General features: G+C 50.3%; 1 protein-coding gene across 17 annotated transcripts in view; it reads right to left on the bottom strand.

The window, feature by feature from the left end:
* TRAPPC9 (trafficking protein particle complex subunit 9) overlaps positions 1-27,367 on the bottom strand; it is a 714,602-nt gene that overhangs the window by 222,087 nt on the left and 465,148 nt on the right. For 14 of the 17 annotated variants that reach the window (XM_054246591.2, XM_078353100.1, XM_078353108.1 and 11 more), the window contains one exon: positions 22,109-22,219. The exons of the other annotated variants lie outside the window; for them this stretch is intronic. In XM_054246591.2, the coding sequence (XP_054102566.2) occupies positions 22,109-22,219 (111 nt within the window). The remainder of the gene's footprint in view (positions 1-22,108; positions 22,220-27,367) is intronic. 17 annotated transcript variants of the gene reach the window in all.

Raw genomic sequence — 27,367 nt, 5'->3', positions numbered from 1 at the left:
ACCCCAGGCAGGTCCCATGCCTCCTGCTCCCCTCTCTGCAGAGAGGCCCCCCCACACCCTGGAGGACAAGCGCCTCCTTCAGGCCGTGCTGAGGGGTGAGTTCTGGGGTAAAAGAATCAGCCTCTCTCCTAGGTAACCCAAAAATCTGATGGGATTTCAGGAGCTGAAGCAGGGACAGAATGTCAGCGGGGACACACAATGAGGCCCTGGGGGCACTGCCTTCAAGCAGGAGGCACACGGCTTCGGAGGCTACTTCTTTAGAGATGGCAAAATCACATCCCACACAGAGTGGGCTCTCTGTGCTGAAAACATATTTGATCCTGTGACATTTACAAGCCACAAGATTTTCCTCACAGGAGTTAAAAATAGCTAACACAGTTCCAATGAGTCCAACAGTGACAGCCACCCTAGTCCGGAAGCTTGGGCCAGGCCACGAGGGTTGCCATGGAAACAGCAGGCCTGGGAGGGTGCCATGAGCAGGGTGGGCCGCACACCTGCCCTGCAGCCTCAGGGGATGCGGGCAACCAAAGTGGCAGTCCTGGACGGGGCACTTCAGGGCAGGCAGCATCTGTCTGAGGTGAACAGCGGACAACCTGTAACGCTGTAGCATGTCATGTAACCTTTTCTTTTTAAAATAAATGAAGGGATTTTGGGGAGCCAGCAAGGACTCTGAAGTCTGAGAGAGGCAGGGACAGAGGGGACCCCTCAAGCTGACCCAGGGAACCGAGGCAGGCTACGCTGTGTCTGGGTGTCCTCAGGAATAAAACAGGGATGGTAACGCCATACTATAGAGGCCGTGGGGCAATGTGCTGCACCTTTTGGTGCCTGGCACATGTGCTCAGCCCTGGCACAGGGCTGTACTCTCTCCACCACCAGCCGTCCAAGCTCAGAGAGGGAGAAAGGAGCAGGAGTCACGTTCCGTGGCCCCAGAGGCCCAGCACCAGGCACATGTCCCAGGGATGCCCTCAACCACAGCCGCAGGCCTGGTTCACCCATGCTCCTCACACAGAGAGCCCCACGTGCCACCGCAGTCATACTGCTCCCCTCAGCCCAGCCATCAGCAGCAGGAGGGGAGCCTAGCACGCAGGGCTTGCCAACCGTCCCAGACTCCTCTTAGGCCCCTCCAAAGGCCCAGGGTTCTCATCAAATCAATGCCGTTTCTGTTCCGAAATGTATCAGAGGTTTCTGCCCACCTTCCAGCTCCATCCACAGCCTCCGAGGAGAGGCTCCCTGAACACAAAGCCCCTGAGTGACATGGTGGCTGACTGGCTCACAAACAGATACTTGATCCAAACCAGCCAGACCCCTGGTGGGCCAGACGCCAATCACACGGGAGTCAGTCGCCGATGGGGACTTGAGCTGAAAGGACTCACTGCAAGTGCTGCATGAGGACAGCAGCCATGACAGGCCTCAGAGAGGGAGGGAGGGAAAGTGGCCGCCTGGGCCCCTCAGCCTCCAGGTCCCGAGGCCAGTCCCCACGGCTCCCTTCTCCTGACGACACGCACACCTCGGGAGCTGGCAGGCGTGTGTCTTTGTCCCTGCCACTAAACTCTGGTTTCTTAAACCTCAATGCCTTTTCTCTCCTTTCCCCACTCTCAACGTGCTGGAGCCCCACCGTTCCACAGCTCTGAGCTCAGATGTCTCCATGAGGCCGGGCCACTCGCAGTCTTTGCCAGCCCGTTTCCAGGTGGCTGCCCCCTTCCCTGGGCTCCGCGTGAGGCATCTACGTCTGTGCCTGCTCTGCAGGCTTATGGGAAGGCTGACTTCTCACCAGTTTCTCTTATCCTGACTCACTCAGCACAGAGCCGTCACTCAGCACAATGTGTCTAACTGGATAAAAGAGACCCGCACTCTTCTGCAAAAGGGCTGCTTCCACCAAGAAAGGGACTTGAGGTTCCTGAAGGAGGCCGACCACTCTGCAGCCCAGGGCACACGAGGTCTGGGGTGGCAGAGGCACCACATTCACTCACAGACACACCCGAGGCAGGACGGGGTGTGCAGTCGGCTTCCTCAGGAGTGTCAGAGTACCTTTTCCTTTCCACGAGGACAAGGGGAGCTCTGCAGACACCATGAGGCGTGACCAGCTCGGGAGCACAAGCCCGAGATGAAAGCCTCATGCAGAGCATTGCATTCCCAGTCACACAGAGGACTGGCTCCCAGCTTGGCCGCCTTCTGGATAAGTGACCAAGAGCAAATCATTTAACCACAGTTACCCATGGGTAAAATGAGGCTACAGACAGTTGTTGTGCCCCAAAAGCTGTCAAGAAAGTTTGACGAAATATTCAGGTGCAGCTCCCGGCCTGACGCCAACACGTACAGAGGTCCTCAGACGCCAGCTTTGCCAACCGCTTGCTGAGGCTTCCTCCGTGCCAGGCACTCTTTCGGGAGCCACAACATCCACACATCAATGGCCTCCAAGGAAAGCTTGTAAAATGGGGCATTATCCCCATTTTACGGCCAATAAAATGGAGGCTCAGAGGGGGAAAGAGCTGCTTCTCGCCCCACAGCTGGGGAGAGACGAGGTCAAGCTGTGGACCTTGAGCTGCTGGGCACCCACGCTGGCAGGCTCTCTTAAGGAACAGCACTGCCAGGTTCCACCTTCCCAGCACCAGCACCCTCCCCACTGGCTCCCTGGGTTCTAAGAGCTTTGTTACAGGGAAAAAATGGAAGGAGAACAAAAGACAGAGACCCAGTGAGCAGGACCATAAAGGGAGTCTCATGAACTGAGCCAGCTAGTTACAGGCACGGCTTTAGCCAGAACAGCCCCTCGGCCATCACGCCAGAAGAGAAGGGCGAAGGGAGCCACCCTGTACCTGACCCTGTGATGTCATCCTAGAGGAGACACAGTGAAGACGCCAACTCAAACCCCTGTCCAGTTCACTCCAGGCAGGTGGAGAACTTCAAAGGGCCAACGAGACCACCCTGGTCACTGGTTCAGGACACAGAAGACCTAGGAGTCTCAGTGGGTCTCTGTGAGTGCCAGGTGATGAGAGGTGCTCAAATGGACAGCAGAGGAGGGGCAGGTGAGGGGGACGGCAGAGGAGGGACTGGTGAGGGGGACGGCAGAGGAGAGGCAGGTGAGGAGGCAGCAGAGGAGGGGCAGGTGAGGCGGATGGCAGAGGAGGGGCAGGTGAGGGAGACAGGCGAAGGGGACAGCTGAGGAGGGACTGGTGAAAGGGACAGGCGAGGGCAGAGTCATGTGGGTTCACAGGCTCAGAAAGGACTTTGGAACCCCCTCAGAACAAGGAAGGCACTCGAGGTTTGGAGGACTAACATGAGCTGACTAAGGGATCAGCTGGCAGGTCCAGAAACTGGCTTTTAAACCCAGCTCTTCCTGGTTCCAAGCCTGGCCACCATCCTGACATGAGGCGCCTCAGGACACTGCTGTTCTCCTGTCCCTGGGTGCAGGGCCTCAGGAGGTGGGCGCTGAGGACATGCTCAGGGTATGCTTCTTTCCATTTCATCCTTGTCCCCTGGATAGGCGTGGCTTCCTGTGGCCATGTAGGAGCTTTTGGAGGGATGGGAGACTTGTCCTTTGAGTGGAAGGCAACACAACTATTCTCCTGACCTCAGGTCACGTGGGCCCCTTTCCCTTTCCCTTTCTGATGATCTGTCATGAAACCTTCAGGTTTTCATGAAAATTAAGCACACTTTCATGCTACAGCATACCTGCGAAGCCATTTGATAATATATAACACGGGCCTGAAAGGCATGGGAACGAGTGAGGGAATCCCTCCCAAGAAGCAATTCTACAAAGAAAAAAAAACCTACAGAGGAAGTGTCAAACACAAGGAAGCTTATTTCTGTGTTATTTCTAATATACAGCCAATGGAAACAATAAGAACGACTGGGGCTAGGGCATGATTAGTAAACTATGGTGCACATGTAGAACTGACTTATGATGTATCAAGAAATGGTGTTTTTGTGGAGTTTGTAATGCCATGTTCAGTCATCACAAGGATGACAGTGAGGCCAACAGACACAGGCAAAAGAGACAAGTTCCATAAACGCAGTGAAGGCAATATCCTCTAGACAGAGATGGCAATGGCGGGCAGGAGACCCAGTGGCCACCCAGGTGACCCGGGATCCTCTCGCCATCTCATGGTCCTTAACTTAATTCTACCTGCAAAGTGCCTTTACCATGAAGGGTAACATGCACGGGTTGCGAGGATGAGGAGATGCACACAGCACGGTGACTGCTTCTCCACCACACGTGTTAACCGCCTGTCCCTGCCTCGGGCACTGGGGAGAGATGAAACGGGTGAGGTATGCCCTGCTCCTGGTGCCTCTGCTCTATGTGGGGAGAGCCACCCGTAGACACTAGATAACAACACAGGGCAGCAGCCGCGGGGTCAGTATGAGGGGCTGCAGGACACAGAGGAAAAGGGGAGCATCTCATGAGGCCAGGGAAGGCCTCTGGGCAGAGATTATGTCTAGGGCATATCTGGGAGAATGAGGAGGGATTCTCCAGACTGACAGATGGGTGGAGGCCTCGCCACAGGGTGTGTGGAACATCAGTTCAGAGCCGACTCTGGGAATGCAGCCTCTCACAGAACCCTAACTCAACACTCCCTGAGAACTCCCCATCTTGGGGAAGATTCAGTGGCTGTGATGTAACAATCAGAAAGCCAAGTTCTATTCTACTCTGGGCTCTCTACCAGACCCTGAGAAAGCCACTCCGAGCCTTGGGATCCTCATACGTGAAGCAGGGCATCAGGGCTTTCAGTATCTTAAAGATCCCTTCCAACTTCACCATTCCAAAGCTTACTGGACTTCGGAGATATTTCCATACAGAGCAACCATTACAAATACACAGAACAGCATCTCCACAATGATAAAGCATAATTATTTAAGAAAACATAAAGCGATGAAATGGTAGGAAACATGGTACAAGGTATGCCTTTAAGTCCTCACCAAATCTGGGGAAAAGCAGTATTTGATGGAGGCCAGTTTTTTTTTTTCGTTTTTGGAAATGGAGTTTCACTCTTGTTACCCAGGCTGGAGTGCAATGGCACGATCTTGGCTCACTGCAACCTCTGCCTCCTGGGTTCAAACAATTCTCCTGCCTCAGCCTCCTGAGTAGTTAGGACTACAGGCGCGTGCCACCACACCCAGCTAATTGTTTTATTTTTAATAGAGACGAGGTTTCATCATGTTGACCAGGATGGTCTTGATCTCTTGACCTCATGATCCACCTGCCTCGGCCTCCCAAAGTGCTGGGATTATAGGCGTGAGCCATTGCACCCGGCCGGAGGCCAGATTTTTAATTTCCTTCACATACTATTCCCACCAAGGACCTTAGACCCCAGGGCTGCTCGTATGTGCACCTGAGCAGCTTACACGAAAGCAGGAGAGGAATGCTGTCTGTCTGTAACATTTCCAGAACACAACTCATCGATCCTACTGTACTGAGTGTTACTGGGACTGTTGCTCTCCACCTGATCCGCTGGACTCAGGGACAGGTGAAGAGGTGAAGGTGCTGAACTGTCCTCGGCTCTAGGGCTGAGTCTGTTCCAAGTCAGCCCAGGCTGTCTATAACTCTCTGTGGACTTGACTGTCTTCGTCCCTCAGCCAGGGGTCTCTGGGGGAAACAGAACCCAGCTACCTTCCACGCATTTCTAACCACAATGCAAGGATGACGGGCCATTCATCTGCAGGCCCTCAGCCCCCAGCACAGTGCTTTGCACGTTCAGGAATGGAGAAATGACTGTCCAGTGGAAAATGACCATTTAGGACAGTCTTAGGTTTTCTGAAATGTGCCCTCTGTAACTCGAAATACTGAAAGATTCTGCCCACATGAGAATCCTTGAAAAGCCACCTTTTCCCCAGGCAGCCCCCCCTGAGGTGCTGCAGCAGCTCCCTAGGCTCCCAGCACCCATTAGCTGCCTCTGAACAGACTGAGGTCTGCACATCCTCCCAGGGGGTCCGTCACAGCTGCAGAGCTGGGGCTGACAAGGTGCTCCTAGGATCTCGTTGAGCAGAAAACGACACATTCATGAATTTTTAATAGTCAGAAAATTTATCAAGAACAAGAACGAAGGTTTCCAAGGCAAAGAAGCTTTGCCTCCTGGTCTCCAGGAGCCCCCAGCTGACACTGGCTAAGATTTTCCATCCCGGGTCCATTCACATTCACCAATCTAACCCCTGCTTCCGTGTTCCAGAGATGTCCCCAGTGCAAGGAGAAACACAAACCATGCAGTGACGTTTAAAAAGCAGAGACACATCACATCGGAGAGAAGGCTCTGTGTAATGCAGAGCCAGCTGTGTGCTGAATGTGGAGCAGGTTCCCTGGGGAGGACAGATGGGAAACAAAAGAATTTCCTTTAACGCTCATCTCCAATACACAGCAGTGGGGGAAGCACGGCAGACTGACATCTCCAAGGCCTTGCGGGACAACAGCCAGGCCTGAGGGAGGCTTTGAAAGGGGAAAATGTCTCTGTCATTATCAAAATACCTGTCAGTTTTGAAAACCGGTAACTACTATTATCCCCAAAGTCTATAACGTCCTGAAGAGTTCTGCTCAGCCAGTGCCTCTGGGCCCCTCCTCCGAGCGAGGCACAGTGTGAGAGGTGGGGGCAGAACAGGCAAAGCCTATGGCTGGACCATCTCTCACCCTAGAAGGGAGGTGGACACAGGGCACGGTCATCCCATTCCACCCCAGAGCCGGAGACCAGACGCCAAATGACCTGCATCTAAGCCCTGCCTTGCTGGGTTCCTGGCATGTGGCATGGTGGGAAACACAGGACCACCCCGGGCCCACCAGCTCCTCTCTCTGCCAGGGCGAGGCGCTCTCACCCAGGGCTGAGACTTCTCACCCATCAGCCCCTGCTGTCTGCTCCCATGGGATGCGTACAGTGCCCTTCCTCGGCCCTAGCTCCTGCAGCGGTGGGGCTCCTGCAGAGAGGCACACAGGTGCAAGCTTGGTCCTTCTTCCAGAATAGCCTACCGTACACGCACTGCTTCTGTTTTTGTCTTTAACTTGTCAGTCTGTTTCTTCATGTGTCAAATAAGCATAAATCTGCCTGTTCCTTAGGGTTGCAGGTGGCACCATGCTTGGCACACACGGGGTGTCAATAAATGCCAGCCCCTTTCTAATCCTGCTGTAAGAAAACTTTCCTGAGAGCAGGGAGAGGGCTGTTTTTCTATACTGGCCATAGTGGCTGAGTCTAATAGATGCTCAATAAACCCCAATAAAAATGACAAGGGCCTCATTTACATGCGGAGTGCACACCTGCATGAAAACACATCATAGCAGGTTTCAGATGGTCATTTCTGTGTGACCTCAGCACCACTCCTAACATCTGGTTTAGCACAAGATAGGTGCTCCATTAAAGTCTTTGGCATGAAAACAACAAAGAATAAGAGAATACAGAGTCAACTGTACCATGACATATTAACATAGGATAAGAAAAAAGCATCCTTTCAAGAGGGGAAAAAGTCAACATAAAGACCAAGCTGTAATAAGCATGGTAGTTTTCCTTTAAATGCAATGGAAGTATGGCAGACTGCGTTACTGTCCGAAGTACCCCTTCCTACAGGATCACCCAGCCTCGCCTTGCTGGTCTCTGGCTGCCTCCTGACTGTCTGGCTGAGAGCATGATGGAAATGACATGGGCCACTTGCAAGCAGAATACTCATGAGCAATTATGAGGTCCTTCTCCTTTGCTTTTCCCTCTACCTTAAAAGCAGTGTGTCTCAGAGAGGACTTGGGTCACTGAATGAAAGCAGACTGTAGCAGAGCCAAAACCAGGCCGTGACAGACACAGAACTTACATGAGAAACAATTATCTGTGCTGCTGCGCTAAATCACTAAGATTCTGGGCCATTTGTTACTGCAGAAGAACTCAGCCCGCACAGAAGGATACAGATCAGGGTTCCAGTCACTCAGTCCAGTTCCTACTGTATTGGGCACTCGGTTAGGCATTGGTGCAGAGAGATGAAGAGGGATTCCTGCCAAGGGGGCTCCCAGTGGAGAGCCTGAGATCTAAACAACGGCCCTGGGCACGTGCTGTGCAGGATGTGTGGACGGAGTGGTCCAGAACCCCTGATCACAGTGGCTGGGGGAGCCAGAGGCATCTGACTGGGCAGCTCAGGTGCAGACAGGGCCCTCTGGGAAGAGAGCACAGCCGTCTGTGGAGGACCTCACCCCCACAGCACTGGATGCTGGATTAGCCCAGCATTTTTCCTTTGTCTTTTTCCTCTGCTGTGGAATAATAACTGGAAACTGTACAATAAAACAGGTTTTAAAAAGCACACATTATTTTGTTTTTGTTTTTAAAAAGCCACAATGGTGCTTTTGTGTGCTCTTTTATTATGTAAAGCTGAGAAACCTGCACCCCGGCCCATGGCCTGAGCATCTTCCCCATGTTTAGCTGCCTATTATCTGTGTGTCCCCATGTCCCCAGCAAGCCCCAGAAACTGGCCCCCACTATGGGCAGCCTTACATTCTTTCCCAGGATGGTATGCCCACTCTGACTCCTGTCTTCCTTGGAGCTCAAAGAACTCCAAAACAACCCTGAAATATGGTGGGCCAAGGCCAGTGGGGACGATGGAACTCGGCAGGCTTTTGGGCCAGACCTGCCTGGGCTCTGGAATCCCATAGCTGGTGGACAGGGATGTGTGCGTTCATGAAGTCACCCATCCCCTAAGGGAGATGTTGCCTACTCTGGACAAGGCTTATCTGGAGGGGCCTCTTCCCGTTCTCCTCTTCAGCCACAGAAGAGAACTCCAAGCTCTCCAAGGAAGGAGCAAATACTACTTCCAGATGAGTTGTTAAATACTAGAGAGGTACCATACTAGGTGCACAAGAGTAAGTCACCCAACTTGTCCTCATTCCGGCCTAGCAATTGAGGTACTGACAATGTCCCCATTTCACAGATGCCAACACTGAGGCTCAGAGAGGTTAAGTAACTTACCCAAGATTACACCATGTGCAAATGTGGTGAAGAAAGGACTCTAACCCCGTCTCTGCAGCACAGAGCTTATGGCCTGTCCCCAGGGTCTCACATAAAGAGACCGTCAGTTCCAACTGCACTTCAGACAAACTCCATGGCTAGAACGACAGGAGTCCAGAGATGGCAGGCACAAGAGTCATGGTTGTGTGTGTGTGCAGGATGTGTAAACACAGCCACACCCTCTGAACACATGTGTGCTCACTGCACATGGACCGTGCATGTCTAATGCAGTCATTCTAAGTGAAAGGTGAGTGAGGGGAACTGAGAAGATGGCCCCGGTGGGGGCAAAGGACTGATCTTATGCTTCAAGATTCAGTGCTGCCCAGCATCGCATGGGACACCTCCCACTCCAGGGTGGCTTCTGTGCCCCTCCTCAGCTGCCCCCGCTTCCTGTGCTCATTTGTACTGCAGTCTTTCTCTCCCACTAGACTGGGGTCTCAAAGCCACTGTCCTTTTAATATCTGCATCTGCAGTGCCCGGTGTATGGCTTGGCTCCTGGAGAAAATGTGATTTACAGTTGGAACAAACAAGTGTGCAAGGTGTGACAAAGGTCACTGCAGGAGGGTCTCACGGCCTAGGTTTGGATCCTGGCTTGGACACATCCCAGCAGTGCCACCTGGGGCAAGGGGCTTCACCTCACCAAGTCTCGGGCTCCTCAACGGGCTCACAGAAGTACAGCAAGGCAGATCTGAAAACCTGCAGCGAACACGAGGAGGTTGGGAAATGTGGGCCTGGAGAGCACCGAGGTGTCAGCAAATGTCAGCGGGAAGCCATGGACTGCTCCTCACCCCCCAGTGCCACCAGGCATTCATGTTCAAGTTTGGGAAGTCCAAAAATCTTCTCCCTGCCGTGGCTGGTTTGACTGTGTCTATCCTGGGCAGCTTCCAGTGGCCAATAGATCTTGAGTTAATGTAACTTCCCAAAGACTTTCAGAACTAACACAAATTAAATGACTCCATTATGTCAGCCTCATTTCACTTTGGTTTTGCCGCCAACAGCTCTAATAGGCAAGCGCTTTGCTCTATGACACTGTCTTGTTATCCAAGTTGCCAGCCAGTTTTCCATATTGAAGTATTTCTTTCATTATGCAAAAAATGTTGTGAAAGCCACAGGCTAAGGACAGACAGCACTTTTTCTTGGCCGTGAACAGCCTGGTCATAAACCACAGCCTGTTTTCTACAAGGCCTCCTCCTTCTGCTCTTCCTGCAGGCCCCAATGGGACTGGGGACTGGGGTCCCCTTACTAGGCAGAAAAGCACCATGTAAGGCTGAAGGGAAGCACCTCCTAAACTGGGGAAATAGGTGCCAGCAATGCCCAAATAGAAGGAGCCGGGCATCAGGAGTTCACAGACAGAGTCCAGGTCCCAGCTCTGCCGCCTCTGCTGCCACCCGCAGCCTCTCCGGGCATTATAAGCCTCTGCTGGGAACTGCAGAACTCGGTCCCCAGTGCTATTCACAGCTTCCCTTGCACATCACACGAGAGAAGATGTGAAAGTCTTAGAAATTAGGGAGCCTGGAACACAAGAGGCATTTGAAGACTCAAAAATGGGGAGGAAGGAGGGGATGGAGGGAAAGGAGGGCACAGGAAAGGCAGGAAGCCAGATCTGGGCTGGGAGAAGCAGGTGCCAGTAGCCTGAGATCCCTTCTGGCTCCCCAGAGAGGCCCCTTTCTACAGGCTGCCCCAGACCCCAGACACAGAGGAGGAGCACAGCTTCCCTCTGCCCTTCCCAGGGTCTCACTCTCAGGAGGGAAGAACAAGGGTCACATTTTCCAGGTGCCTTGCAGGGTTATAACCAGCTCTACTTCTCCCTTCTCATGGAGGGAGGCCCAGCTTGCTGGACTGGACCTAAATGTCAAGGCCACGTTCAGGGAGCAGGGCTCTAGCAGGGATGGGTTCAGGTGCTAGGTCTACAATGTCCAGCCCAGTGCCCTTTGTCCAAGATCACCATACAGCCTTTCTGGTGTGGCTGGAAGCCAGCTGAACCTGAAAGGCCAGGGCCCTCATGGCTGGAGAGCCTGCGCCCCCTGCAGAACTCACTCTGCCCCAGCTCCAACTCCTGCTGTCCCTGAGTGAGTGAACCGAAACCCCACCTGCCTTGTGGCCCACACCCTTCCCCTCCTTCTCCATACCCCACACCCCTTAGCCTGCCAAGTCCTCCTACCCACGGATCCCTGGAATCTACCTCTTCTCTCTACATCAAATGGCACCTCCAGGCACAGCCAGTGCAACCCACCCTGAGATCAGCACCAGGATCCCACCAGCTGTCACCCCTTCCAGGCACTTCCCAAAAGGCCAATCTGATGGCGCACTCTCCTGCCTTCTCATGACCATCCCTTCCCCTCACAAGAGACCTGATTTCAACCTTGGCTGAGAGGCCCTGCTGCCCCTTCAGCCTCACCCTGGACTTTTCTCTCTGTCCTCACTCCCACTCTGAACAGCTTCAGCCTCGGGAACCCAGTGTGCTCCCCTGCCCCTGACCTCCCGGCCTGGCACACACAGTCCTCATTGGTAGACAACCCCACCCAACTGCCCTCTGCCTGCCCAGCTGTTTCTGGCCCATAAATCTCCCTTGAAGGCCACTTCTACCAAAAAGCTGTCCCCAACACCTGCACCCAGGCTGGTTGGAGGATGAGCCTGGGTGCAGGTTTTGGGGACAGCATATATATATATATATATATATGCATATAAATATATATATATTTCTTTTTTTGAGATGGAGTCTCACTCTGTCACCCAGGCTGGAGTGCAATGATGTGATCTCAGCTCACTGCAACCTCTGCCTCCTGGGTTCAAGTGATTCTACTGCTTCAGCCTCTGAGTAGCTGCGACTACAGGTGTGTGCCACCACACCTGGCTGATTTTTTTTGTACTTTTAGTAGAGACAGCATTTCACAATGTTGGCCAGGCTGGTCTCGAACTCCTGACCTCAAACCATCTGCCCATCTCAGCCTCCCAAAGTGCTGGGATTATAGACCTGAGCCACAGTGCCAGGCCCCAGTTCTATATTTTAAATTTTCAGTATAAAAGAACACACCCTAATACCACCCCATACCCATGACCTCACGCTACCACCAAAGCTTCAGGGAGAATTTAATAAAATGCATTTAAGGGAACAAATACCTTTGAACCTCTCAGCTTATAAAACACCCACAGCCCAACTCTGAGGTGGAGTGAGTCCCAAACTCACCCGGGAGGTGCTTCGGTATAGAACAGCATGTGATACTTGTTTTCACCAAAGTTTTCCCACAGGAATAGATTACAATTAAGATGATGAAAAAAAATCACATTTTGGGAGGCTCTACCCAGGCCCACAGGAAAACACAGAATACCTCTGTATCCCTGAAATACGCCTCACCAGGGGCTATGCCACAGAGCCCCATTCCCTCTGACAGGCTACTTGGAAAAAGAGGCACAGGGCCCAAAAAGTCAAGGCTTCGGACTCCCCAGACCATGTATGACTCACACAAGACACAACCTGGACCCCACACCCCACAGCCCTGGCCATGACTCAGCCTAGAGCATCGCACATCACAGATGCCATGGCCAAAGCATGTTTTATCTGTACCCCAACCAAACCTCAGCATCTGAGACTGGACCCCTGGGGGTCACAGAGAATGACAACTTTAGACCCCAGAAAAAACTTTCCTAAAACAACATGAAGGATGCAAAATAAGTAATTTTTCCCCCATTGCCAAAATGCTTATAGATGAGGCAGAAGGGAAAGAAGAGAGTTCCAGTTCCCCAGAGCTGATACTCCATCCCAGCCCCCGCCACAGCCTCCCCTCGTCCAGGGGCTCCTCCCCTCCCGCCACCGACTCAGAAGGGACAATCGTGTTCTCGTTCCTGCCCCCAGCCACCCCATGAACTAAGGGGAGGAGGAAGAAATGGCTTCAACACCCAAAGTGCAGATGGAATCTAAAAGCCACTTTTTTTATGGCAAATGTTTCTACTTTAAGAAAAAGCTCGTGCCAGAGACGGCAGCCCTGCATAGACACACACTGAGCAAGCCCCTGTCATGTGTGCAGAGAGGGGCCCAGTGCAGACTGGCCTTCGGGGCATCCAGCCAAGAGGAAAGGTCTGGGATGGGGGAGGCCTAGGAGGGGGTCAGACCTCGCGCCATATCACCCCAGTGGCAGGGTGGCCATGTGCTGGCGCTCCTGGATGGTCCAGGCTTAGTCCTGCCATCCCTGCAAGATTACTTCTACCTCTGAGCACAGCCAGGGGAACCCAGGGCACAGCTGGCCTGAAGTGAGGCTTGAGGGAAAGAAGGGCCATGGCTCATTTGCAAGTGACATGGCACTGACTCCTCTGTGCCAGCCTGGGGTGTGGGTAGGGCTGAGACTCCACAGACCACATTCCCGCTCTGTCCATGGGTGTTAGCGGGAGGCCCTCGGGACCACAGGGGAAGAAGCAAACTGCTCTCCCTCAAGGCTTCCCCTTGTCCCTCAAGGGTTTTCTGTCTACAGTTCCTACAGGTGCACCCCAGTGATATCGCTCCTCACCTCCAAGACCCCAAGTGCCCCCTCCTCAGAGGGCTGTGCAGCTCCATGCCCCTCAAACTTCTCTAACAAGATGCTAACCCCAAGGGACAGCACCCTTTCCTGCAGCCACCCCGTAACCGGTACACTTCAGTGTTGTCCTCTGCCTGCCCAGCCCAGCTACCAACGTTACAGCTCAGACACAGTTCTCCAGAGCAAGTCTTCTCTGTTCAGTAACCCCTGCAGCTCCTCACTCCTGACCAGCTGTGAGAACTTCCTCTGCCTCCATGCCCGATGCCACTGAGAATCCAGCCAAGTGGGACCCCAAGTCACAACCAACTACTTGTGCAGAAATTGGGTCCAGTCACTCCCACAAGAAGGAAACAAAGGCTCTGGAATGCCTGCCCTGCACACGAGCCATGACGGGCTCTGGCCATGCAACCTGGAGAGGGACAGCTTTGAAGTTATTACTATAACAAGGGGCACTAAGAGGTAACAGCACCATCACCCATGGCTGGGCACTGGCCACGTGCCAGGGATGGGCTGTAATGTTGCTCTTTAGACCAACCTGCAGGACACAGATTCCATTCCTACTGCCATGAAGAGCATGGTGCATAGTAAGGCCCTGCCCAGGCCAGCGAAGAGGCCAGCGAAGAAGCCAGCTTGGGACGGAGCTGAGGCTGCAGAGGGCTCCACTGGCTCCAGCCTGTGCATGTTCATCTCTGCCCAGCAAGCGGACAGTGCAGAACCGGGGAAGAGGTCTGCAGACGTGGCAGGCGTGGGAAGAGCCTCATGCCCCCCCACCTCCCACACACTAGTAAAGGCTCCAGACATGTCCCTGCCACAGAAGCCACCCACGGACAACAGAGGCAAAGACCCAGAAGGAAAACCTCCTGTTGAAGGTTTCTGAGGAACACGGAGGTGCGTGGTGTGTGGAAAGCCAGTCAAGTCACCCTATTTTTCTTTTCTCACAAAAAGAGAAGAATTTCTCTTGTCATCTGAGTCAGCAAACCACTGCATCTTCCCGGTATTGAATTTCTCTAATCAAATTGCTTCTCCAGGCTGAAGGCGAACGTTCCTTCCCTCTGCCTATTAATCACTGGGAGGCCCCTATCGATCCCAGAGCCATCTGGGTTTCTATTAGGAAAACTGTAAAAACTGCTCATTAGTGGAGGCAGTGGGGTTGCAAGGACAGCTCCGGCCAGGGACTCCGGAGCCTGGCTCCAGCAGGCTCACCGACCTCCATCAGGATGAGGGGATCATCGCTGAAGGAATGAGGGCACATCAGGATGCTTTCTCCTTGTTTCTAGAAGCTCCATTTCTGAGGGACTCTCCTATTTTCCTTATAAATTGAAAAGCAAGGTACAAAGAAAATTCACACAAAAAACTCATCTGTAACTCAGACCGCAGAGGGGAACGCAGAGGGATGCACAATGCCGACACAGTATAAATAAGCTTCAGTAACAACCTGCAAGGAAACGGCTCCCCACGATTAAGCTTCGCTCTGATGATTCACGAGGTTCTTAGAGGCGTTTGAAGGAATTAAACAAGAAACAGAAAGAGACAGGTGAGAGGAGGAGCCAGACACCTGAGTTGGGGGCTGCTCTGGGCTTGGATAAAGAGGCATGTGCAGCACCCACATAACCCCTAGGAGATGGGGTTGCCCAGAAACCCCCTCCTCAAAGCATTCTCGAGGAGAAGTTTCAGAGTCCCCAGGTTGGCCACTGACCATGGAGCTCTTCCCTGCCCCTCTCACAGCAAAGCCACCCCACGATCCATGTGGGGGCCCTGTCAAGACACAGCCAGACCTGGCTGCTCAGATCCTCCCGGAGGTCAATCTCCCCAGCAGCCACGGCTTTTGGGTGCTTTGGTGCCAGATCTGTTGCACCCTCTAAATGCAGTGCCTCTACAGCAAGGAGGGAAGGGGAGCAGAGCCGGGCATCTCGAAGCATGTAATGAGATAGCATCTATTACCATGCATTCTAAAGAGGTTTATGCATACATGAGGGCTGTCATGAAATTTAATTTCAGTGGTTTGATAATGAAGCAAAAACACACAATAATTATCGTATCTTAATTTTCCAGTAAATTTGCTGCTGCTGCCAACACTGTATTTTCTTAAGAAAGTTCATGTGGTTTCACTTAAGAGAGATGTCCACTGTTCCCGGTCATGCTTGGAAACTGGGTAACGAGGGAAGGCAATTGATTCTAGGGGCGCAGCTTAGGGAACCGTGGGCAACTCCCGCAGAAAGGTGGGCAGTGGAGAACAGGCAGCTGGTGCTCTGCAGCCCAGTTCCAGCGCCAACTGACTACATGCCCCTGGCAGGCCTCCGCCTCTTTTACTCACAGGGAAAAGTCAGCGCAAGGCCCACACCCTGTAGAACTGCCTGTGAACAAACGCGGTGTCTTTCCCAATACCGCCCTGGGGCAGAAATGGAAGTTAATACAGACCTCCAGCTGCTCAACTGGGGACAGGGCTTTGAACGTCACAGGGCCCAGGAAACAGAATCGCTAGGCACCAAGCATCACAAATCACGTCTGGTAAAAGTAAGGTTAACGAATGGTCCTTTGCTACAGAACTGATGTATCACGCATGCCACAGAAACTCACAAGCTGAGGGATGAGTCACTAATTTCCAAAGGCCCTTTTAAAGGAGATATTAGTTAGGAAGGTGGAAAGGTACTTTCTACATCCAATTGCCTCAGTATTCTATTGTAAATTATGAGACCAACAAGGTATCTCGAGGAAATATGATGAGAGTGGCACTGCTAATGTCTAAAAACTCCAGTACTCACAGGCCATGGACAGTTCTGTCCTGCTTACCGCACCCCCCACCCCCGGCCCGCCGCTCCCCTCGCCTGCACGGCTGTCCCCGGCACACAGGCCCTGGCCACCTCCTGCTCTCTCATCACATCGTGCTGTCAATGAATGTTTATTCCCCACAAAACCTACATGCTGAAGTCCTGCCCCCACCGTGATGGTATTAAAGCGCAGGGCTCCAGGGAAGCGATCAGCTCATGAGGATGGAGCCCACATGATCAGGATCAGTGTTCTAAACAAAGCTTGAGAAAAACCCTTAGCCCCTGCCACATGTGAGGACACAGTGAGAAGCCTCCGTCAATATGCAGGAAATGAGCCCTCACCAGGCACAGAATCTGCCCAGCATCTTGATCTTGAACTTGCAGCCTCTAGAACCATGAGAAATAATTTTTGGTTGTTTATAAGCCACACAGTCTATGGTATTTTGTTATAGCAGCTCAGCATTTCCATATTATCATCGCCTCCTCCAGGAAGCCCTCCCAGCCACCTTCCCTGGCCCTCCAGTCTGGGTTGGGTGCCTTCCTGTGTGTTTTGCATCCTCCTCACACTGTGTAACAGTTGCCTGTTTGTGTGCTTTTCTTCCACACCTAAATATAAGTGTGGTGAGAATACACACGGCACCACAGATACTCACTCCCAGCAGAGCTGGGCGCCCTGGAGGTATGCAAACAGTACTTGATGAAGAAACAAATGAACACGCTGGACGTCAAAGACGCAGTTTGCTTCTCGGCCTCACCCTTTCTTCTGCTGGGTGACGCTGCACTTTACAGTCCTGAGCCCAGCTTACCAAAGGCTGCACAGAGCAGAAGGAGGGAAAGAGAATTTTGCCCCCGCCCCGGCCTCTCTCACACCATCCCAAGCTTGGCTCCACCAGCGTCCCCCCTTGGTGTGTGGAGCAGTGGACAGAGCCTGGACTTCAGACAGACGGGGTTCCATACAGTAGTTTTGATCGGCCCCTCGGTTTGCTTATCTATAAAACGAGGACACTGTTCCCACATGAGAATATTATGAGGACTGAATGTGGCTTCACATGGGAAGTGCTCAGTAAATCCTATTTCCATCCTCTCTTACCCCAGGAAGCATGTTGCTCCTCCTCGTGCTGTTGGGGACACATTTTTATCCATAGCTCTTGCACTGGATGAGATGAGACCACCACTTCTTACTAGGAGGGAGGAGAGGCAGCAGGCACCACAATTATGTAGCTGGGGTTGGTCTCTCTCTTAGATTGCAGGCCAGTCTGCAAATGGCAGCATCCAAGCCATGTTAATTCCAGGAATCTGGCTGTGCTATCTGCAAAGGGAAGTTCTGTACACCTGTCTCCCTCCCAGGTAGCACTGAGAGTACCACCTGGCACTACCACTGGTGGAGATGACTCTGGAGTCTTAGCCTCACTACTGCCCGCACCTCCATGCAGAACCCACACCCTCCCCACTCCACAGGGCAAAACGCAGCCAGAGGAAGCTTCTTTAGGTCTAGCACAGCCTGGGGAGTGGCAGAGGTGCCTCCTCGTAGGGGGAGGGGAGAGCCAGAAGAGGGGTTCAGCTCAGAACTCTGAGAAGGAACTGGGTACTCAACAGACAAAGCCTGGATGGACAGGGACCAGGTCTGAGGTCTGTGCAGCTGCCTGGCACTGCCAAGTCAGGTACAGCCATTTCCACTTCCTCCACCTGCACTGCTCCATGCAGCCCTTCCAGGGAGGCCAAGCGTGCATGTGACCCACAGGAGGCTGGTGAGGCATTGAGAAGGGTTAGGGGAAGGGAAGGGATTCACACATTCCAGGCCTCAGGGCTCAAGCCTCCCAAATAGGCAGTCAGGGTGGAGTCACATGTGTGTCCCCAGCAGTGGGCACAGCGGGAGAGTGCCTAAGATGACTCCCAAGACAAATGTAACCTCTGACCTCTAGTTCACCCACAGCTCCCACCCGGCCAGGCAGCAAGATGCCCTTGTCAGACAGACACCTGTCCCAAAGCACTGCCACTCCCCAGCGAGGAGGTGTCCTTATTTATTCTACTCAGCACGCCTGGAGCCTGACACGGGGCTTGCCACACAGCGAGTTCCTGAAGTATCAATATTTATTGAATGAATATTTTATGAATGAATAAAAGAATATGCAAGTTAGATGCATTCAGAAATGAGAATTTAAGCAAAAACTTAATAACAAAAAAGCCCGAAGCAGAAGACTAAATTGTGATTATTTGCAGCTGGGATTGTTAATGTCATCAGCTTTGCACTTTCAAGAATGAGTCAAGCTTCCTATACAGGACAAGCCTAGCAATTTACAATCTCTTTAAAGCATTTTATACTAGTGTCGTAAGAAGGCTAGATGTATGTTCTCTGGGATCTTCACTACATCAAGGCATTTAGAGAAGAAAGAGCAGTTTGAGGGCGGACAGTTCCCTATGCCACAGCACTGGACCCAGCCCTGCCAAAGGTGTAGACCCCAGAGGATGCATCGGTGCTCCCTGAAGACACCTGTCCTTATCCTTAGAAACCTGAGATGCTGCAGTGTCCAGCCACAGCTCTCATGGCTCAGACACACAGAAGCGTGCACCGGCCCCACACATATACCCACACCCACGTGGCAAGTCCTGTCCAAGTGATCTTGGGAAGGAGGGTTTTCTGGCACCTCTCAAAGGCAGGCCATAAATGCCCCCCAAGCCACTAGATCTCTAGCTTCCAGCAGCCAAAGCAGAACCTGCTACAAGGCTGCAGGGCCTGGCTTGGCATTCATGCATATCATTAACAATAATCACATTAAATATGAAATACCCTAGAAGCCACCTCACAGTGAGTACATTAGCATGGAAATGAATAAAGTGGCATATTTACACAATGAAACATTAATAGCAGTCCAAATGAAAGAGCCAGATTTATATTTAGCTCCAAAGAATAATGCTGATTTTTAAAGTTTTAAAAGGACATGTATGATATAGAACCACTTATGTCATTAAAAAATAAACTTTTGGCTAGGTGCAGTGGCTCATGCCTTCAATACCAGCACTCTGGGAAGCCAAGGAGGATGGATCACAAGGTCACGAGTTTGAGACCACCCTGACCAACATGGTGAAACCCTGTCTCTACTAAAAATACAAAAATTAGCGGTGCCCGGTGGCTCACGCCTATAATCCCAGCACTTTGGGAAGCCGAGTCAGGCCGATCAGGAGGTCAGGAGTTGGAGACTCCGGCCAACATGGTGAAACCCCGTCTCTACTAAAAAAACACAAAAAATTAGCTGGGTGTGGTGGCGCGCATCTGTAAATCCCAGCTACTCAGGAGGCTGAGGCAGGAGTATCACTTAAACCCAGGAAGCAGAGGTTACAGTGAGCTGAGATCATGCCACTGCACTCCAGCCTGGGTGACAGAGCAAGACTCCATGTCAAATAAAAAAAAAAAACACCTCTCAAAATAAAGTTTGGTTGGGGATATAAGTACATAAAATAAAGCAGTAAAACATGGATGTGGAATGACACCATCACCTCCCAGAAAGAAATTACCCTGAGGAGGAAGGAAAGAGAAAAGAAGATGGGTTGAGGTGGGTAGAAGAGAAGAGTTTAGCTATTTTAACTCTTATTGTCCCAACATTGTCTTCTAAAACATTTCAAACATAAGATGAAAATAATTTACAGTGAATACCCTGTATGTCCATGAAGAGACACTGCTAACATGATACCACATTTATATTAGCACCTAAGGTGTTCATCTGCCCATGCACTCGGCTGTCAGATGTTTTAGAGATCTCAGAGACTACAGGAGGTATTATCCCCCGACCCCAAATCCTCTGGTGTGCACATCATTAACTAAAGCTCAACTCTGCTTTAGTTTTCCCTTCTAATATAAAGCCAATACATCATGAAATATTCAAATCTCAAGTGATTATCTGCTGAGTTTTAACCAAGAAATGCACATGTGTGACCCAAACTCCTATTAAGTTATACAACATGACTGTTACCTAGAACGTTACCTTGTGCCCTTTCCTGGTCAAACCCCGTTCCAGTCTCTCCAGAAGGAATCGATGTTCTGAGTTTTTCCATCATAAACTGGTTCTGCTTGTTCTATAAGCTGGTGTTAAAGTAATTGCTGTTTTCACCATTAAATGTAAAGGCAAAAGCCATAATTAGTTTTGCACCAACCTACAGCGTTTCATATCACGGAGTCACATGGCATATGCACTTCGGGTAAGGCTCCTTCCACTTGACATCCTGTTCCTGAGAGCTGCCTGTGCCATCCTGTGTGTGAGTAATTCATGCGTTTCTGTTGCAGAGTACTGTTCCGCTTGTAAGAAAACACCACCGTTCGTTTGTCTGTTCTCCTTAATGGACACCTGGCCTCTTTCTACTTTCTGGCTAGGAACATTGTTGTATACGTGTTCTTGTGACTGTATGTTTTACATTACCCTTAAATAAATAACTAGGGTTGAAATAGCTGGGCAAAGGGTAAGTGTTTGTTTAGTGTTATAGGAGAGCCCCAGACCTTTCTCCAAAGCACATGCACTATTTTAAATCCCCAACCACAAGGCATGAGAGTTCCCGTTGCTTCACACCCTCACCAGCATTTGGTGGTCTTTAACCATTCTGCTGAGTGCGCTTTGCTGTCTCATCGCGGTTTGGACTTACGTTCCACCACTGATTGATAATGCTGCTATTTTCAAAAACATTTTATATTTCCTTAAAACAAAAGAAAGAGGCAAAGAGAGGGAAGGATCTGGGGCAAATATAGCAAAATGCTTAAATCTAAGATGTGAATATGCTAGTTTCTAAGTTATTTTCTGTATGTTTGAAGTCTTTAGCAATTAAAAATAAAAATATTATTCCATCTACAATTCCATCTGTAAGTGTATGTCCTGGAACCCAGGCTAGGCTTGGAGGCACAGCTTCTCACTATGGAGGGAGGTCCACTGGGGAGTGGGTCAGGGTCCCACAGAGGGGCTCCGCCACAGAAGGACAACATCACCTGGGAGTCACTGATCTCCACTGATCTCCGGGAATGCCCTGGCAACCTTGGCTTCACTCCTCACTAGCTCTCAGTTCTGCCTCAGCTCCTCACCTGCCTCTGCCAGGCCAGGGGTCTCCTGAGGCTGATCCTGGCCAGCGTTTGCTAGTGCCAGCTCTCTATGCCCTCCAGAGACTGGGCTTGAGTGAGTGTGCTCCCCTCCCAAAGGTCTGAGCCTGGCTTGTCTTTCTGTAGCATTAACTCCTCAAAGGAATTTCTACTGATGCTGACATGCAGTTCCCAAACTGATACCAAATATTTCCAGATACATTTTTTTTTTTTTGAGATGGAGACTCACTGTATCACCCAGGTTAGAGTGCAGTGGCACAATTTCGGCTTACTGCAACCTTCGCCTCCTGGGTTCAAGCAATTCTCCTGCCTCAGCCTCCCAAGTAGCTGGGATTCCAGGCATGTACCACCATGCCTGGTTACTTTCTGTACTTTTAGTAGAGACAGGGTTTCACCATGTTGGCCAGGCTGGTCTCCTGACCACAGGTGATCCACCCGCTTCGGCCTCCCGAAATGCCAGGATTACAAGCATGAGCCACCATGCCCTGCCCAGATACCACTAAAGAATTTCACAGCGAAGACACCCAAATGCTGCCAGGTCCTTAAATGTGGGCTCTGAAGGCACACATTGCCACCTCCTCAGACGCCATCGGTTTTACCTACTTTGCACTTGGTTCTAATTTGAAACCACTCCAGATTCTCCCACCAAACTTGAAATAATCACTATGCTATCTCTGAAAGGGAGACAAAACTGCTCAATCCCTGAGGACTCGGGGTGGATTATGTCCACACCCTCCCCAGCAGGGTGAGGAAGGCAGGGGTGGCCTGCAGCAGCACGAGGGGCCATGGGGCACTTACCGCTGGCACTCGCCAGCATGCAGGATGAGCACCTCGCTGTTCCTGGTGCTGACGGTCAGCTCGTGCTCCGTGGAGTTGAAGACATCCAGGAGCAGGTGGCACTGCCGGGTGCTGCGTTAAAGACAAAAGAAAGTTCACAATCCTGTGACAGCCAAAGACGAGTGACTTTTCCTTTTTCCACTCTCCAAAGATTTCCTGCCACTTACAAGGCAAAGTATATCGGAAGCCAAGTGCTCCCAGGCTCAGGGGATTACGGAGACTGCTTCCGAACACAAGTGTGAACTCTAAGGAGTGGGTTTAGGCTTCAGGTCCTCCTTGGTCCCTGGGTCCTGGGACATGTGCTCACAGCTGAGCCATACCTTTTACCAAGCAAGTGACCTTGGAAGGTAACCTGAATTCTCCAAACCTCGATACACTGATGACTAGAACACCTGCCTCTCATCTGTGGAGAAACACAGGCATGCAGTGCCGTCCAATGAGGCCATGTCCAAGCCAGCATCCTCAGCTACCAGATTCCAAGGTGGGCACTGAGGCGTGATGATGGGTGTCCTGCCTGTGCATGTGTGTACGCAGCCAGTGCACGATTTTCCCACACAGGCACCTCTAGAACTGGGGCAGATACTGGACGTTTACTCACCACCCTTTGAAGCCTGTTCTCCTTTGCTTACCCTCCTACAGAGGTGAAAAGTAAAACGCTCAAGTTCCCACTGTTCCTTGCAAGGGCCAGTCCATGTGGGGAAGTTCTAGCCAACAAGGCACAGGCCTCTAGAGACTTTCCTTCCCAAACACAAACATGTGTCTTGGGAGGAGAGGGCTTTTACCCTTCAGCCTTCCTCGTTCCCCTGCCTTCCTCCCTAGAAGCAAGTAGCATGCCTAGAAGCTCAGTAAACCTCAGGGACACTGAGAACAAAACCCACCGGCTGTGGATGGCGCAGCAGGGGTCGGAGGTGCTTGGGAGCAGTCACATCCTTGAGCGGCTGTGGCAGCCCTGCATGGCCGGCCTCCCTGTAGACACGTTAGTTCCATGTGCAAAGTGGAAAAATTCAGCCCCAGACGTTCCATTTGTGTCAGTCATCATCTGTTAGGTTAACATGACAGCTGAATGCTTGCCAAAAACTCATACAGTGTCTTGGACACCAAGTATCACAGTCAGCACATGACCAGGTCATCGATAAATGTCTGCTGATCTCAATGGACGGCTGCACCCACGGCAGGACAGACAGAGATGACAGCAACTGAGCAGAGCCCATTCTTGGAAGATCAGGATAAATAGTTTTCATAGGGGGAGAAAACTTGGAGAAAAAGATCTGTGCCCTGGTCATTATGATTAGCCTAGTGTGACTTCAAAACATGGCTTTCCAAAGGGCATTTGAACTCAAATGTATTTCTCCCAGTGGGAGGCAAGCCTTTGCTGGTTGTTAAAGGAAAGTCCAGTCAAAGGAAAGGGACAATCGCCTGTGACTTCATCACAACAGCCTCGGAAGCAGTCCTCGGACCCCCACCGGCACTGGAGAGGGAGGCTCAGGAGAGGACAGGAGTGCTGCCGCGATGCCCGAGACCCTGGATGGAGCACTGGAAACCCGGGCTTTTCCCAGTAGACGTGGACCTCTATTCATTCCAAAGCCACACATGCCCTCCCTCTTTCCAGAGAGGGGAATTGAGACACCGGGGGTGCAGTGGCAGGCCCAGAAGTTCCCGCACATACACATGCACACGCACAAGTACAACTTTGTCAAAAGGCCACAGGGCATCTGTGAAAGATCAATTCTTCAGAACATGGGCATGTGACCTGCTCTCAAGGGGGAAGGCGGGAGCATGCCACTATTTCCCTTTTTTTTTAGTTTTGAGAAAGAGTTTTACTTTTGTCACCCAAGTTGGAGAGCAGTGACACGATCTCGGGTCACTGCAACCTCCATCTCCCAGGTTCAAGTGATTCTCCTGCTTCAGCCTCCTGAGTAACTAGGATTACAGGTGTCCACCACCATGCCCAGCTAATTTTTGTATTTTTAGTAGAGACAGGGTTTCATCATGATGGCCAGGCTGGTCTCAAACTCCTGACCTCAGATGATCTGCTGCCTCGGCCTCCCAAAGTATTGGGATTACATTACACGGCGCCATTTCTATCAGGTAGCACAGCATCAACGGGGTGCTGCACACCTAGAGATGACAGCTGCCATCAGTTGAGTCTGAGTTTTTTGGGTGGGGCTGCCTTCCCCAGAGGCTCGGCACTTGGAAAACATTCATTAGCTCTGACAGCTGCCTGCAAGAGGCCTCTCTGCTCAGCTCACAGAAAAATGAGCTTCCGAGAATGAAGATCTATTCCTCTGTTGTCATAACTTCATGAAATCTTTAATCACAGCAAAATCTTTCATCAGAAAAGGGAACTCGTAAAACATTTATCAGAGGAGGAAAATTGAAGTGATTTTTTAAAAGTCTGGGAGAAAAGGTTCAAATGTATTTTGTTTACAGTCACAGAATGGAGCGCTTAGGAGATGGTGCTGGAATGAGCATCGTCGGTACACAATGCGTTTCTGTCCTCTCCCTCTGCTTTTTTCTGACTCACTGTCTGAGTGTGGGGGCGTCTGGATCGAGTGTTTCTATTCCTTCTAATTGTTGACATTATGATGTATTGGTGGAGTTTGGCTTCCTAGCTGTTATTCATAAGTAAGTTTCCTTTCTCATACCACAGTAGCGATGTGTGCCACCATAATGTCACTGACTCTGTGTACCTTTCCATATGGCTTTGGATGCTTGGTTTTGAGGCTAAGGCTCTGAGCATACAGTTTACCTTAATTCTTGTGTGCTTTTTGGGTTTGCTTTTTTTCTAGACACATCTATATGAAGTATGAGGAAATCCAAGAAAGCTTCCTGGAAGAGCTGAGACCAGGGCGCATCTCTGGAGAACAGACATGTTTGCCTGGCTTAGAAGACAGAAGAAAACAAGTCCCACAGCATGGAGAAGTCTAGCTATTTTGGGAATATGGAGTCAGGTTGAGGGTGGTAGAACAGGCTGCTGGGTGAAAACAAGAAGCCCTTTTTCGGCAAAGAGAGCAGCAGTGCATGTATTACGAAAACCACTTGGACACAATGAGTGGGCACTATATCCTCAGCCCCGAATTGGAGATTTTTATTAATTATTTCATCTAGCAAATACCTCCTGAGGAACTAAATAAGAAACACAAGCTCCCTCCATTCATGGCTACTATTCTCTTCTGAGGGAAAAGGGCAAGACTGATAGAGTTGCTTTAAAAAAATAAAATTTGCTGTCACTTTTTGTAAAATTAGAAAAAAAAAAGCTGAAAATGATTGCTGAATAAACGACTGAGACACAAGATCAATACCAGTCCTACACATCAACTAAAAACAATTACAAGTCAAATGTCTTGAGAAAATACATTTATAATAGCAACAAAGTCCACAATGCAGGTAGAAACAAATCTAACAAAATACATGCACAATATTTATGCAAAAAATTTTGAGGTTTTGTGGAACAATATTAAAGAAAACAAATAAGCTCAGAGATGTACAGGTTGAGTATCCTTGATCTGAAATGCTTGGACCAGCTGTGTTTCAAATATGGGGTTTTTTAAGATTTTGGAATGTTTGATTATGCTTGCCAAGTGAGCATCCAAAACCCAAAAATCTGAGATGTAAAACACTCCAGTGAGCATTTTCTTTGGGTATCATGTCAGTGCTCAAAAAGTTTTGAATTTTGGAGCATTTCAAGTTTGGGGATGCTCAACCCACATTATGTTCAGCGGGGGGCATCACACTACCAGATTTCAAACTATACTACAAGGCTACAGTAATCAAAACAGCACGGTACTGGTACCAAAACAGAGATATAGACCAATGGAATAAAACAGAGACACCGGAGGCAACACAACATATCTACAACTATACAATCTTTGATAAACCTGACAAAAACCAGCAATGGGGAAAGAATTCCCTGTTTAACAAATGGTGTTGGGAAAACTGGCTAGCCATGTGCAGAAAGCTGAAACTGGACCCCTTCCTGACACCTTACACTAAAATTAACTCCAGATGGATTAAAGACTTAAACATAAGACCTGGCACGATCAAAACCCTAGAAGGAAATCTAGGCAAAACTATCCAGGACATAGGAATAGGCAAGGACTTCATGAACAAAACACCAAAAGCATTGGCAACAAAGGCCAAAATAGACAAATGGGACCTAATGAAACTCCACAGCTTCTGCACAGCAAAAGAAACAGTCACTAGAGTGAATCGGCAACCAACAGAATGGGAAAAAATTTTTGCAGTTTACCCATCTGACAAAGGGCTGATATCCAGAATTTACAAAGAACTCAAACAGATTTACAGGAAAAAAACAAACAAGCCCATTCAAAAGTGGGCAAAGGATTTGAACAGATACTTTACGAAAGAAGACATATATGAGGCCAACAATCATATGAAAAAATGCTCATCGTCACTGGTCATCAGAGAGATGCAAATCAAAACCACACTGAGATACCATCTCACGCCAGTTAGAATGGCGATCATTAAAAAATCTGGAGACAACAGATGCTGGAGAGGATGTGGAGAAAAAGGAACACTTTTACACTGTTGGTGGGAGTGTAAATTAGTTCAACCATTGTGGAAGACAGTGTGGCGATTCCTCAAGGCCTTAGAAATAGAAATTCCATTTGACCCAGCAATCCCATTACTGGGTATATATCCAAGACTATAAATCGTTCTACTATAAGGACACATGTACACGAATGTTCATTGCAGCACTGTTTACAATAGCAAAGACCTGGAATCAACCCAAATGCCCATTGATGATAGACTGGATTGGAAAAATGTGGCACATATACACCATGGAATATTATGCAGCAATCAGAAATGATGAGTTCGTGTCGTTTGTAGGGACATGGATGAATCTGGAGAACATCATCCTCAGCAAACTGACACAAGAACAGAAAATGAAACACCGCATATTCTCACTCATAGGCGGGTGATGAAAAATGAGAACGCATGGACACAGAAAGGGGAGTACTAAACACTGGGGTCTATCGGGGGGAAAAGGGGAGGGCCAGTGGGAGGGGGAGGTGGGGAGGAATAGCCTGGGGAGAAATGCCAAATGTGGGTGAAGGGGAGAAGCAAAGCAAAGCACACTGCCATGTGCGTACCTACGCAACGGTCTTGCACGCTCTGCTCATGTACCCCAAAACCTAAAATCCAATAAAAAATTTAAAAAAAAATAAAAATAAAATAAAATGTAAATTCCCTGGTTTC

The sequence above is a fragment of the Callithrix jacchus genome, chromosome 16, assembly GCF_049354715.1.
Source record: "Callithrix jacchus isolate 240 chromosome 16, calJac240_pri, whole genome shotgun sequence".
Lineage (NCBI taxonomy): Eukaryota > Metazoa > Chordata > Mammalia > Primates > Cebidae > Callithrix > Callithrix jacchus.
Note: the sequence above shows the minus strand (reverse complement) of the source record. Positions and strands in the feature narration are given on the sequence as shown.